Source organism: Ailuropoda melanoleuca, chromosome 18, assembly GCF_002007445.2.
Source record: "Ailuropoda melanoleuca isolate Jingjing chromosome 18, ASM200744v2, whole genome shotgun sequence".
Lineage (NCBI taxonomy): Eukaryota > Metazoa > Chordata > Mammalia > Carnivora > Ursidae > Ailuropoda > Ailuropoda melanoleuca.
In genome coordinates, this window is record NC_048235.1 from 12708493 (window position 1) to 12723906 (window position 15414).

A 15414-nucleotide genomic window follows, 5' to 3' on the forward strand; every position below is an offset into this window, starting at 1 on the left:
TTGGAATGCCTTTCCCTCTTACTCCTTCCCAAAGACTCCCTGGCGCTCACCTTTCTCTGGGACATTTTTGGGGTTCTCCCAAGCAGAGTTTATGTTCCCTCTGTGTGTCCCAGGACCACTTGGTACATACCAATATAGCGGTTGGCATCTTGTGTTATAATTAGTTGGGTTTTTCCTTGATTCTGTGCTAGCCTAACTTGTAACAAGGTGCTGTTGTCTAACAAGCTTCCATCTCAGGGTAAGTAGAGAGCGACTCTTGGCAAGTAGTGAAGACTTATTTCCTTTCAAAAGTAGAAGCCCAGAGATAGACTATTTTTAGCTCGCACATTTATTACTTGTCCTTAAACTGATACGTAGCAGTTCAAAATTGGCAGGTGGAGTGTTTTCCAATTTAGCTCCACACTACTGTTGGTCACTTCAATGCTGGTTTGGGTAATAATCACTCGATGGGGACCCAGGTGCTCTCAAGGCTGTCACTGTAGTCTCTGGAGAAGCCATTAACTTTTTAATACTTTATTCTTAAAATTGAGATAATGAGACCTAACTTCCTGGGTTGCTATTATGATTAAATGAGACAACAGGTAAAATACTGTCCCTGGTACTTAAGGTGTGGCGCTCAGTAGATCTGAGCTCTTTTCTTCTCCTTGCTCCCGGTTTATCCGTTGTGGAAAGAAAATGCTGATTCTTAAAGATCATGAGAAAAGTAAGATAAGTGATATCTGCTAATTAAAATTCCATGTGGTGGTGGCATTATAGTCTCGATAATTTTTTTTTAAGATTTTATTTATTTATTTGACGGAGAGAGAGACAGCCAGGGAGAGAAGGAACACAAGCAGGGGGGAGTGGGAGAGGAAGAAGCGGGCTCCCAGCAGAGGAGCCTGATGTGGGGCTCGATCCCAGGACTCCGGGATCACGCCCTGAGCCGAAGGCAGGCACTTAATGACTAAGCCACCCAGGTGCCCCTATAGTCTTGATAATTATTTGCATGTCCTCATGGGGACATTGAAGTTCTTGGTGTCATAGTTGGGGTGGAGCGGTGTTCATAGCCACCAGCCAGCCAGACCTAAAGATCCGGCACCAAAGAAAGATGGAGAAATGTACAAAAACGGAGCGCTCAGAAATGATCTCAAGTCATAAAAACTCAGGAGCCACGTTGCTAACCAAATACTCAAATAGGCAAGGTTTCAAAGAATCAAAATACTGATTCCTTAAACAGGGGAACTCGAAGATACCATTTTCCTTCTGTTCTCCTTCTTTAATTTCGGTAAACTGGCATTATAGGCCCCATGTTTTGGGTTTGGGATTTGCTGTACTTTTAAAAATCGAGCATTCATTTATTTCACATTTTCACCAAGTATTTTTATATTGGTAAATCCTATTTCCTTACTGAGTTCCTGTTGTTGTTTTAGGCTGAGGGTCTCATAAATTTAGAAATTTAGCCGAATGATGCTTTACATTTTGGGCTTTCACGTGGGAGTGCTCTGTGGTGGTCGGCATTACGTAATGTTCTGGCCCATCCCACGTCTCCTGGAGCCCCTTTTCCTACATCGTGCACCTCTGAGGGGTTTAAGGTCTCCCCGTGAAAGTTAATAACTTGAATTAAACATCACGAAATTTTCATTTTAGGCATGCTCTTCTGGCCGTGGCACAGCAGTTTTATTATATTTGATTAATGTGTCAACTGCATTACACTTACCAAATTACACTGCTGTTTCATAAAAGGGGCGGCTAAAGCTGAAATTCTTTTTAGTTTTGTTTCGCCAGGTGGATCTAGACACATCATTCAAGCATTCATTCATTCATTCGTTCATTCATATACTCAGGACACATTTATGGAGAGTCGCTGAGGGCCTGGTGGTGGTCTGGGGATTATTTGAGGAGATCTGCTGGTGAGCAGAGGACCTTCATGGACCAACAGTTTAGTGGGAGAGAGACAGCATCAAACACGAAGTCTGCCATGAAACCTGGCCTGGGTAGGACTCTGGGCAGAGTGTCGGGCAGCAGGAAGCAGAGGGGAGGCCAGTGTGGCCGGAGCTCCCAAGGAGCTCGTGGGAGGCAGGATGGAGAGCCCGAGTGCCCCAGGAGTCACGGGCTGTCCTCAGTGAGGCAAGTGGCGTGATTAGGGTGAGTTTGGAAAAGATCACAGTGTACCAAAGAAATGGAATGGCATATTGGCACACCGCTCACTGGGGGTGTGACATCCTATAAGACCTGCTACCTCAAGGAGCTTCCAGAGGGCTGAGGACTCCAGACACGTAAACAGGCAGCCCAGGGAGGACTGATTTCAGCAGGTCACAGTCCCGTAGGAGGACACTGGCCAAGAACTGTTAGCTGGGGTTATGGCAGAAAGCACTCTACAACCCATGTTAAAGAGGGTTTAGTTTCAGTAAGAAGAGTGTAGGGCAGTGGTTGAAAGGCTTTCCTCAGGGGAATGACATGACCACGCTGAGGCCCCTTAGAAAGCCCCTTTCCGTTCCATGTGGGGGGCATTGAGGGAAGAAGCTCAAGGATGGGGGAAGGCAGGTCGTCCTTGCTGCCCCTTCTCAGGTATCTCCATCAGTGACTTGGAAGAAGACAGTCTCTTCTCCAGGTTTTGAAAAGCAGGTGATCGACTGTTTTTACTGTCCAGGGCTTTTCCTCTAACCTTTTCAGTTCTGACATGTGGAAGCAGTTGTTTGTTTATTTGTTTGTTTTTCGTGAACTAAACAACACTGAATTTCCAGACTCGCTTTCTCAGAAACCGCCCGCGCTGAGAGAACGCATTTTGAGTTTTCTCAAAAGGCAAGAGAAGCAAGTGAATATAAAATAATCCGAGTCATGCATATTTCAAGACCGCAAAACGGCTGCCGAACCCACCTGCTCCTTTTTTCTGAGAAGGTGTTCCAGTGGAGGTCTTGCAATGTAGATTTGTTATAGATGCTTCCAAAACCGTAACGTGTCCCATTTCACAAATTACCCACGATTCATGGTCATCTTCTAAACATAAGCGCAAAGAATCCATTCCTGATTTTACCTTTGTTCTAAAAACTTTATTGGAGCTTTGTCTTGGTTGTGAATGATCTGACGTCAACCATAGGATCATTTTCAAAAGTATATGCAGATCTCATCAATACATAGTAGATTCCTGTTCACAAAAGTAATATCATCAGGGGAGCTTTCTATTAAACATATTTTTTCCACTTTTAAATTTGTCAAAATGATTGTGGTAAATGAAAAGGGAATTTAAAAGTCTATGAAATTGGAGGAGCAGAATGAAAGTCTCTCCCTCTTCACAGTCTTAAAACTCTATGGCCATGGCTCTCCGAATGTCTCATTGGAGCACCACTTTCGTGAGACTTGTTTCTCCAGAAAAGAAAAGGGTTCCCTGGTGAAATGAGTTTGGGAAATAGTGGATTTGAACCCTTCTCTTTACCACAGGACTGCAGAGCCGTAAATATGCTAGCTGAGTGGTGACTCTCCCGAAACGTGTAATATGTAGTGGTTTCCCAGATTGGTTTGACCACAAGACTGTTTTTCAAGAAGTGTTTTCTCGGACTAGTGTTTTCTGGAATTTACTTTGGAAATGCTAATCTTTTGTGCTGGGGTGCTAAGGGGAAGTAGACTACAGGCACTTCTCTCCTAGCCCCACATCTCTATCACTTTACTGCCACCTGCCCAGGCAGGTCCTGGAGGACAGGTGCTCCCCAGTGGCAAACCCAGGGCCCCATTCATAACAGCATGAGTAATAGTTTACTTGACTGGGCATTTTTTCTGTGCCACATACTGTTAATGAGATACGTATTATTATTTTTATACCCATTTTACAGGTACACAGACTGAGACATTAGGACATTAAAAACTTGCCCAAAGTCACAAAGCTAGTAAGTGCTGGACCCATAGGAGGTATTCAGAAAAGGTATTACTAATGCACTGATTTCTACGCTACCCCTGTGTATACTATTCATCAGAGTTTTGTTTTTATCACATAATTTTTACCTTTACAAAGTTTAGAAAATGATACGGCTAAGTACACACACACACACACACACACACACACACACACACACACCCCATTACCCTCTATCCCCCACCATTTCTGATTCTTACTTCCTAGGGGTCATCCCTGCCAACCCTTTTAGGTGTTTCTTTACTATTTATTCAGTTTCTAAATTATGTGCTTGTAATGCTGTATCTCAATTTATTAATTTTATATTTTATATTTTGTCTTCCTGGGAGGGTACATGAAGATTTAGCTTCCTCGTAACCTCACTTCCCTTCCCCTGATCTTTCCAATGCAGTTATATAAGAATTTAAAGATAAATCAGTAATCAGTGTTCATGTTACGATGACTGTATAGTTTTTGTTTAATGAAGGATCAAGAATTTCACTGAGTCCATTTACTTTCTTATGCAACTGTTTGTTTTGCCTGCAGTTAATGATTGTCTTTCTTTTTTGAATTGCATAGATTTTTATATATCCATCTTTAATTTTTCTCCCAAATGCTCCATGAGAGGTGCCATATACCCACAAGTGTTTTTGTTTTTTTCAAAGTGCTCTCATATTTCAAATGATCTACCCATTCCCCTATTTTCTTGGAGAATTTCCCTTCAGAGCACCTTGTCCTCCTTTTCTGATCCGGACTAATTGCTTTCTAGGCTGGCAAACAGCTGTTATCTGGGAGTTTTCTTCTCACCACTCTTATGTTGGATCCGCTGTTTTCTAAGACCCATGTCTTTGTAGATCTCAGTTTATATCCTTATTTTGCCAGGCCATCTCTCCAGTGGCTTCCTGGGAATATTTAGGGGTTTGGAGAAGGGTTCTTCTACTCTGTTCCCTGTCTCCATTTTTTTAGAGTTCCTTTTCTAGTTTTTGTCTTGATCCCCAGAGACACTAAAATGCCATTTGGAAGTTCTGTGGGACATAGAGTTTGTCCTCTGTTGGACCTTCTTGCAGAGACATCTAGAAGGGCTACAGTGGGTCTTTTCTCTTGCCTAGCCGGCTTCCCCAGGAGAGTCTGCTAGTCTCCTGATTGGCTGCTGGCATTCTAGAGGCTGAGTGAAGTATGTTGTTTTTCACAAAATCCCACTTTATTCAGCATCTGACTACTCCCTAAGCTATGCTTGGGGTCCCTGAGTCAAAGATCATCCAGTTTAACCTCTGCAGACTGTAAAATTCCTATGTCTGCCGAGGAGGAGAGGTCACTATTTAGATGGAGGCATGGGAATGAGTGCCCAAATCCACTTTTATTAAGGTCTTCGAACAGTAGTCTATTTCAGTCTGTTCCATACCTCACCTTTAATGATACCTACATTCTAGAGACTTTCCAGATTTCTTTTCCCTCTCCAGCTTTGAATTTTTTTCTTACCACATAAAAGTTACAAAACAAATGAAATGGGCACCGGTATAACCTTCACCTAGATTTACTGATTGTTGACATTTTGCCACATTTGTTCATTGTCTATCTGTCTGTACATCTATCCATCCATCCATCTATCTATCCATCCATCTGCCTACCCATCCGTCTATCTGTCCCTCTATCTGTCCTTCTGTCCATCTGTTCATCCACCCAAACGTCTGTCTGTCTATCCATCTATCTATCTATCTATCCATCCATCCATCCATCTATCCATCATCTATCATGTGTCTGTCTTTAGTAGCATTGGAGAGTAGGTGCAAGCACCACGATACTTCATCTTTAGGGTGAACAAAGATATTCTGTTACATAATGAAACCAGAATTGCCAAATTCAGAAAGCTAAACATTGATATAATCCTATTATCTAGTGTACAACTCATATTTAATTTTGTTCTGTTATTCCAGTAATGCTTTCTATGGCTGCTTTCTTTGGATTTTTATTTTTTAATCCCAGGTTCCACTCAAGCCCCACGTGTTGCGTGTCCTCATTTTCCTTTAAGCTAGAGCAGTTTTCCGCTTCCTTTTGTCTTTTATGACATTAATCTTCTCGAACATTGCAGGCTAGTTGTTTCGTAGAACATTCCACAATTTGAAGTATGTCTGATTATTTTTTCATGATTAGACATAGATTAAACTTTTTTTTTGGCAAGAGTATGTCATAGGTTGGATTGTGTGCTTTTCAGTGCATAACATTAGGAGACATATGCTGGCTCTTTGTCTCATTGGTGATGCTAAGTTTGATCACTTGGTTATGGTGGCGTCAGCCTGGCTTTGCCATCATCTTTTTCCTTTCGTAATTAAAAAGTAATCTATTTGTTGATACTTTGAGACTGTATGAATTCTTGTTCTCCAGCAGTCTTTTACCGTGTGTTTTTATCATGCATCAGTAATTCTCGTTCAGTGCCTTTGATTACAATGGTGGTTACAAATGCAGATTCTAGGGGCGCCTGGGTGGCACAGCGGTTAGGCGTCTGCCTTTGGCTCAGGGCGTGATCCTGGCGTTATGGGATCGAGCCCCACATCAGGCTCCTCCGCTGGGAGCCTGCTTCTTCCTCTCCCACTCCCCCTGCTTGTGTTCCCTCTCTCGCTGGCTGTCTCTATCTCTGTCAAATAAATAAATAAAATCTTTTTTAAAAATGCAGATTCTAATTCTTTAATTTCTTCTGAAGTTACGAACTGGTGTTCATTTGTGAACCAAAAAAAAAAAAAAAGCATTATTTGTTTCTGCACACTCTGTATTTGTTCGTTTATTTTGGTATCACAATGTTACTCATGGATTCTTTTTCGTTCAGTGTTTTATATAGTGTTTTGCATACACATGATTTGATGTTCAATTTGTTTTTGATTTGGCCAAGGAAACCCTTTCACTTTGGTCCCTGAGTCTTTTCAGGTGTCCCCATCAGTTTTGGAGCCTTTTCTTGTTTTCTGGCACAAAAAGATGTTCCTGGTTCACTTGTGTGTTTCTTGCCTCAGACCTGAGACCAATCATTTCTCTGAGAATCCTTTTTTCTTTCAGTGGGGGATGGTATTTAGAACCCAAGATCTTGAATACTGTGTGGGTTCCTTGCTACTGGGGTAGCATTGCTTCTAGAGATTTTCGGTGACAGAGCTAGGAAACGGGGCTCCTCCTCCCCTCTCCCCAGACTTACGTGTATATTCCTTCTCCCACAATGTATTTACTCACTTTCTCAACCTCACCATACGCACAACATCATTCCTGAATTACTACACCCACACCACCATCCGTGGTATGCTTTTCCTCTTGCATGTATATTTAAACTTTCTTTGCTCTCTCCATTCAGCTACCTCTCATCCGTCTGTTTTTCCAGCTTCCAGAATTATTTGATGGCTTTATCTTCCATTCTCTTCTTTTCCAGTCCACTTACTGTCCTCTTAGTGGGAGTTAGGAGGTCCTGTTTCCAGCCTCCCGTGTTTACCGGAGACCAGCCTCATTTATGTTCCATCTCCTGGTTACTTGAAGTGGGGAGACAGGGAGAGAGTAAACAGTATTTACCTTGAATACCCAAAATAGCTCTGCCAATCACCTCTCCTTGGCTTTCATAGGCCAGCATTGCTCCCATAGCCCTCACAGACAAATTAGAATTCTATAGGGCTTCTTAGACATTTCTAACTATCTCAGTGGGTGGGACTTCTTTCAGTGGTATTTGGTGGTAGATCTGAAAACTCAGAGATGGGGGGACCTTGGCAGGGCATATGGCCTGCCTGCCAGAGTCTGTGTCTGCCCTGTGTTTGAGGACAGCGGCAGTCGTGGATTACTTCAGAGAGGAAAATGAGCAGACCTACCTGGGAGCAAGCAGAAGCCAAGCCGCCTCTCCAAGCCTGTTTTTGATATCTTGGTTTTCTCATTTAATTGAAATTAGTACTGACTTTTCCCTTAAACTCTAGCACTTGGATTTTCGAAACCACTTTGAGGTCTGCTATCTCTGCTTATTCACAATGAACAGAATCTCCGATTTTAATTTTCTTTCTACTCTATTAAATATGTTAAGTGGAGAGCTGACATGAAAAAGAAGCAAGGGAGATTTTTACGGTAGAATTCTTAGAATGTGGTATCGATTCGGATTGTCAGGTATCACTTGGAGGCATAAGGGGGGTTTGCAGAAAGGCAATGTGTGTGAGGCAGCCATCATCCCTGAACCCGTCTGGGAGGTTTCGTTGATGTCTCTGTCTCTGTCTCTGGTAAACAAAAACTGGCACCCTCTCTCCGTGGGCTTCCGACTGCAGAGCTGCTGTTTTCATCCTCCTGTGGCGGTGGTACATTTCGGTGGTCAGATCTCAAACATATGGCAGGTCCACAGACGTGCTTTCTGCTGGAACCTCTTTCAGCACTTGCTGTATTGGCCGTTTTTACAGGATCTTTTTTCCTCTGTGCTTTATTTATTTATTTATTTACCCTGCTTGCATTGTGGAATTATGGGTAAAGCTGCTTCGAATCAGAATCACATTAAACAAAAATATTTAAAGAGCATTCTGACCAAGAATAATATGGATATTTCAACATAGATCATCTGTGCTGAATTGGCTTATATGTTTCAAAACAGGAAGAACGTATTTAGCGATGTTCATGGTGGTTTTGCTTTGCTGCAGATTAGGTCTAGCGGTCTAGCGACAAATTCCATCTGGCTGGAGCTACATGCAGTCTCTCTATTGATTGGTTATATTGGGACTTCATGGGAGTGTCCTTCAAATCGCTTTTCCCAGCATTATTTAAAGCTCCATTGAAAAAAAAAGAAGAAGAAAAAGAAAGAAAAGAGAGAAAGGACCCTGCATTGTTTCAATTTGCGTCCAACATGCAAAACATAGTCCTAAATTTTTAATTAGCTAAGTGAGTGGTGAAAAGGAAAAGTAATATAACAAGCCTCGGTGAGCAGCTGGGATGTGTTGCCATGACGACAAGTTCAGCAGGCTGCCAGCGAGCATGTCAATGGGTAATACTGGGAGAGGGCTTTGAAACGGTGCCTGCTAGCCACAATGTGATTGGTCACGCCTCTGTTGTCTTTGTGTGAACCGGAGGATGCTGGGTAAGGCCTAGAGTGAATGCTCAGCTTGTCTCAAGGCTGCAATGAGGTAATGCTTCTGAATCTTTGGGGATTATGAGCTCCTGCCTCCAAAAGACTGCAGTCTAGAATGTTTTCATTCCTATTTGCGTTAATTACGGACTTGAACGTGTTAAGAAGTTTTACAGCTGCTTTTATTCATTCTTTTATACGTGCATGTGTACGTTATAGAGAACTTAACACGTGTGTATGTTGCATATAGAATCTCACGCGTCTTCTAAAAAAAGAGATAACCCTCCATATTAGTCATTCTGCTTAGAGTCAACATTTCTTTTGAGTGCTGGCATCAGTGACAATATCTGTTGATGGATAAATGGTGTATTAAAGTGCATTTATGTTGGGTAAGCAAACTTGTTCCTTTCTAGAGAATATTTTGGTGTTGATTACTTTGTAAAGTCTTTTATTTGTGATAAGTCTTTTAATAGACGCAGAGGAGGTTGTAAAGAGTGTCGGATTCGCTTGGTCAGGAGGTTGAGCTCATTTGAGATTCCTTGCAATTGGCTGCTTTATATCCTAATAGAGATCTCACGGTGGTTGTCATTAATGGAACGTGATATCTGACTGCTCCCAGATTATCTGCTGAATAATGGTTTGACAGTTTAAACTTAAAGCTCTAAGGGGAGGCTGCATTTGCAGACGCAGAGATCTAGAAGTGTGTGTGTGCGGTTTGTGAAGCAAATCCATCCAGGTGCTGCTGTGACCGGGGCACGTGAGCCAAACCCTGAACGCGGTCCTCTAGGAGCCGCCAGTGACTTGGACTCGCGCCAGGGTTTTTAGGTGGTTAGGGAATTTTATCACATTCATAAACAGTAACCTAGTGCCCTGGAAAGGTTAGGGCAGCGTCTCCAAATGCCGTGTTGGACTTGGGGGAAGCTGAGTGGATGACCTGGTTCCTTATGTCTCAAATGGCAAGCACGGGAGCTGGCTTCTGGACGGAGCCTATAACCGCCCTGTTGTATTTACCTTGCAGAGTCCATAAAAATTTATAAGCCTTTAAATGGATACACAAAGAATGAAAACACCTCTCACAATACCGGTCACAATGGTTGCTGCTACGGCACAATACAGTGACCTCTGCCAGCTCCCGTGCTGGATCTGAGGGCAGGACACGGGCGTGCAGTGGAGACCAGGTGATGAGCCGGCCCAGCCATCACCGTACAAAAAATACAAGGCCACACAGCAGGCGTCCGTCAGCATCTTGTCTGGCTGCACAACCATGCTTGCTTTATGCCTTTCAGGAATTTAAAGGCTGCTTTCATGTTACTCTGTATGGTTGTAAACAAAGACTTCATGAACAGAAGCAGGGACAAGTACATGGGATAGTCTATCTACGTTTCAGTAAGCGGTTCAAATACTTGTGGCCCACGTAGGATCTTCAGCTGAGACTTTCCACCAACGTGTTGATTCTGCCTAGTGGCGCAAATGCAGAGCCAAACAGCCTGGGCTCAGTCCTGAATGGGGAGGCCCTGGAAATAGGCTGGAGTCCTTTGTCTAAAACAAGGCAGGATGTGGTGATCCCCCCGAACAGTGCAAGAAAAACCCACCTGTTGATAAGACAGGCACTTGGTCCTCTGCGAAAAATTTGATGTTTTGTTACCTTCATTTCTCTGGGGAGAAGTTAATTGTGTAGTTGCAAATCTCAGGCCTGCCTGGCTGATTTGAACAGTTTTAAGGTTCATTAGTGATTCAGAGTTTTCCTAAGATTGGATATTCTGTAATACAGTCCAGCGGTTTTTGGCAGGATTTATTACCTTTGTTACCTTGCAGGCTAGGAAAGATCCTTACTTGAATATTGTGCAACCTTGTGCTAACCTGTTTCTCTTCATCAAGTAGTACAATTCTAATCTCTTTTCCTTAGGTGGTTGAGTGTGTCTCTGTGGGTCGGATTATGATATTGCAAAATCTTCATTACTAAGTCATCTTAGAGCCTCTAACATATGCAAAAACAACATGTTAAAGATGAAGTAAAATAAAAAGGAGAGAAAGTTTCTGCCTAATTTACTGTTTCATAAGCTGTTTACTAGTTCGCCAGCCTTCTGGAACAGGGAAATTGCAGGTCTCAACTAGCGTGAGTCGTTAATGTCCTGTGACAGGTTCCGTGATCAATGATTTCTGACTGGTGCGAAGCCCGATGCGTAGAGACTGGGGGCAGGTACGGTAGGGTGGTGCCTTGCTTTCGTCTCTCATGATATCACATGAAACTAGGAGTTTCTCGAAGGGCTTTGCTAGAAACTAAGTGTGCTTGATGATATCCATGGTTTATAAAGTTGCAAAAAGATGATCCTTAGGGAAGCCCAGAGGTGGGGGTGGGTGGGTATGCTTTTAGATAGTTTGAGGGATTCAAGGGATTAAAAGGTATTTTCTTTAAAAATTCACACTTTACAAACGGATCACAAATTTATGAAATGGGTTTTATTGAGTAGTAGACGTGAACGTTGTTGGAGGAAAAGCAAAACTTTAAAAGAAGGAGAATAAAATGAGGGGCTCTGGAAAGTAGAATAATTGAAAGTATGAAGGCTTTGCAATGAGACAAAATCCGAATTGTTCTGCATTCCTTCTGGGAAGCTTTTTGGTCACTTCCATCTCCGAGTCGATCCTTCTCCCATGTTTACCAGTCACAGAAGTCAGTGCCACGGCGGGGCGAGGGTGATGGGGACTGATGCACACACCCGAATCTTCATTCTAAGGAAAGTTCCTTCACATGGAAGCGTGAGGAGGGGGCGCTCTTATCCCCAGTTGAGAACAAGGTGGCCTCTATTCTCATGGGCTTTATCATGACATCAAAAAGTTGCATTTGTGTAACACTTAACTTCAGTAATAAAGTGCCATTAAAATAGTTTTTGTAAGTGGCACAACTCACTATGAGAGGGAATTCAATGTCAAATGTTGACTTCTTCCATTTTAAGGTGTTATGTTATTTTTAATATGATAAAAATAAAACCTTAGAAATGGCACGGTATGCTAATTCAGAATGTAATGATTGAAATAGGGGTTGGCATGAAAGGTGCTTGTCTTCCCTTCATGAAGAAAGGGTTTTCTAGTTGAGTTAATAGCACTGAAAAAACACAGAACGGGGAATGTCTGCTTTCAAGAATAAACTTCGCAAGTGACTTCCGTTCTTCCTACGAATTACTCTTTAATACTCGAGCGTCATGTATACGAAGGACCCCTTCTCAGATCATTATGCTACAGAATCTCCCTTGTTATGGTGTGATTTATACATTTGTGTGGTTTTAGTAGGTCAGATCCTTTTGTATTTGAAACTGTTTTGTTAAGATTGAATATATGGTGAGGTCGTGTGTCATATCAATGTCCTAATGCTGGAATGGCCAACACTGCCTCTATCAATATCCCATGCTTCTCTTGGTGCCTCTGAATTGATAGCTTACTTCTAGGTGGCTCGTATCAATGGCTTTGTTTTCCTTTTGTCCTCAGAGTACCTAGCCCAATACTAAGTATAGAATAGGTACTGATCCATCTATCTCTAGTTAAAAAAAATTGGTGGGTTTTCTTTGGAAAAGTTACCCCTGACCTTAGACCCAGGGAATGGAAGGGGTCTGTGAAATCTGAATGATGTTGCCAATTGAATTTTCTTATCATCAATTCGTGTTTCTCATCTTTACCCAGTTTCTCTGTCAATCAACATGAAAGTTTTATGTGCTTGAGATTTGAGATTTTAACAAAAAAGGACATACTGTGGTTGACTTGCAGTCAGAGCAATTATACCATGTATGTGAATCTTTTAGTCACTCCTTACCCCTGTGAGCTTCAGCCTTTTCTTGGGGAGGCGGGAGGCGGGATGGTGGCAAGTGCATGGGTTTGGATACTGCACGGAGTGACACTTGAAGTCTTGGATGTCTTATTGCTGTGAGACACAGAACAAATTACTTAGTGTTATCCCTTTAAGTGAGGGTTATTCCTTTATTACAGGGCTGTATTAACTTAGGTAACTTATGCAAAGTAGCCGGCATACAGTACCTGCCATGTAGCAGATGCCCCCTAAATGTTAGTATCGCTATGTCCTGTTTGCATTTAATTGCTGCAGTGGTCAGATTATTTTAACCTTCATGGGATTTCTTTCCTGCTGGGATAGAAGAATGATTTGTTCTTCAACTCAGATAAGTTGTTCTAAAGGAATGTCTTTTGATATGATAAGAAAATTTTATCACTTGTATTTATGTAACATTAGCTTGGTTTTATATGCTTGAAAATAGGGATGTAATTGGTATCAACATATTTAGAGCATTTGAGAGTGATTATATCCCTATTTTCAAGCTGATGAAACCGAGGTTGTTACATAAATACAGGAGCCTCAGACAGGAAGTGTTTTCTGGTAGTCGTGCTTAGTGTGGGCACGAGAAACAGCAGGAGGCTTTCCTGGTGGTCTGGAGAGGCCGAGACTGGCCAACAGCAAAGGAGAAGAAAGGGACCAGATTTAGAGACACCCGGGCAGGGGGTAGACTGGCTGTATTGACTCTGGATTATGGAGAATGGATTCTGGATTATGGCTCGAGGTGAGTGGCATTATCAGTGAGGAAAAGACAGGACTCTGACCTTCTCGGGTCACGTGTCTGCACCCATGATCAGAGAGATTGCAGGGTTTACGGGAAGGATAAATTCCGTTTTGGACATGTTGAGTTTAAGGCACTGGGGACACATGTAGATGGAGTTGTCTGGTAAGGGAGAGAAGAGGAAGGTGGGGCTGGAAGTCAGGGGAAGGTTTTAGGACCTGGGAGGGAGGTTTGGCCCCTCTCAGCTGTGTATACCTAAGGGTTACAACCGGGATAGTGGATGGGGGAGAGAAGAGGGTGAAGGTTGGAGCCTTTGCAAGCACTCCTTTCTAGAACAGCCAGGGGAAACTCAGACCCTAGTTGTGAATTGAGAATCCAGATTGCCTTTTAATGATTCACACATGACTCGTTTCCCCAAAGAAATTGATAAGTCAGCTGTTTGGAACCGAAAAGCCAAAGCTGGAAAGAGCCACAGCCATGTAATTTGGCCTTTTTGCATTTGACTGACAGACTGATGGGTGTCCCGGGTCAGTGGGAGACCTTGCGTTTTCATCCCACCGCGACCTTCCCATGATGCTCTTTCCCCAGAAGCTCCTCTCAGTGGTGGTTGTGTGCTCAGGCCAAACCACACAATGTACTCCAACTTTCACGACATAAACGTGCTACAGATGGCTGTGGAAAATGCAAGAAGACACCAAACACTAAACCAGAAATGTCGAATTAAAAATAGCTTTTAACTCTCTTCACCATGAGTGCATAAACAAGCTTATAATTAGAGGGAGTGACCTAGGATGCATGTGGAAATTGTGACTTGATCTTCTAATCTCTACTTTTGAGAGCTGTTAAAACAAGCAAATTGTTCTTTACTTTGTCAAGTTTTGCTTCAAACCTTTTTTTCTTTCCCTGGATATAACTACATCAGTATCATAGCTGTTATGATGATCTGTCATTAAAGCTGCTTATTGACTATGACCCCAAGCAAGTTACCAAATTCTCCTGGACTTCATCCAGCAAATGGAGATAATAATATCTATTTCATAATGTCCTGGTGACATGTGAATGGAATGACATATGTAAAGCCCCCTTGGTAATGCTTGGTACATATGGGAACTCAATAAATGTGGCTACTGTTATCAGAGGAGGAGGGAAGGGAGAAATGTTCAGAGGCTCCGGGTAGGCATTATCAAGGAGAGGACAGTGGTTAAAGGTGACGGCGGTGTGTGCACCCAGGTGACAATGCTGGCAGTGGGTGGCATTACCAGAAGGGTAGATGGTGCAAGGGGAAGCAAGGGGAAATTTGAGTATATCTGGTGTCTTTCAAGGTGAGTGAGGATGGGTGGAAGACACTAGCCACCTGAGCGTGTTGTCCAGACCTGACAGTTCGATGTTCGGGACCCAAGGCATACCCTAACCGAATCTGTTGATTTCCCTATCCTCTAATTGTTTTGTTTGCTTTGTTTTTGTTTCCTGAAATCAGACATAGTAGGATTGTAGGATATGGTGAAAATGGGGATACTAAGAAGGAAAGTCGTTACATTGTATTGGATTAAAAAGATCGTCAACTTTGGATTACAAACTAGATAGTGCCAAAAAACTACAGAACATTAAAATTTATAAGCCAGGGACTTAGTCATGTTAATCTTAAGAGACAGAAATATGAAAGTCCTGTTTTTTTAAAAGCAGGAGAAAACAAAGAAGAAGCAGACAAAGCTTAAGGAAAAATAATGAAGCAATCCACTTAAAAAATTCGTTAGTACACACTGATTAAATAGCTAAAAACAATACCTTTCTTTAATCCAAAAGATAACAGAACAGGAACACTTTGCTTTCCAAACTCTGGGCATCGCCCGTGGATGGGGATGGTTTCAGGATGTGTGAGAATTATAGACCCCTGTGCCTCTCTACCTCCCACCCACCTGAAATCCAATTCC

The 15414-nt window shown here is 42.5% G+C and overlaps 1 protein-coding gene across 9 annotated transcripts in view; it reads left to right on the top strand.

The window, feature by feature from the left end:
* The window catches only part of STOX2 (storkhead box 2), a 228274-nt gene that overhangs the window by 160092 nt on the left and 52768 nt on the right, over positions 1-15414 (top strand). Inside the window, exon 1 of one of the 9 annotated variants that reach the window (XM_034647684.1) lies at positions 6655-8843. The exons of the other annotated variants lie outside the window; for them this stretch is intronic. Within the exon in view, the coding sequence (XP_034503575.1) occupies positions 8792-8843 (52 nt within the window). The 5' untranslated portion in view covers positions 6655-8791. Of the gene's footprint in view, positions 1-6654; positions 8844-15414 lie in introns of those variants that run through there. 9 annotated transcript variants of the gene reach the window in all.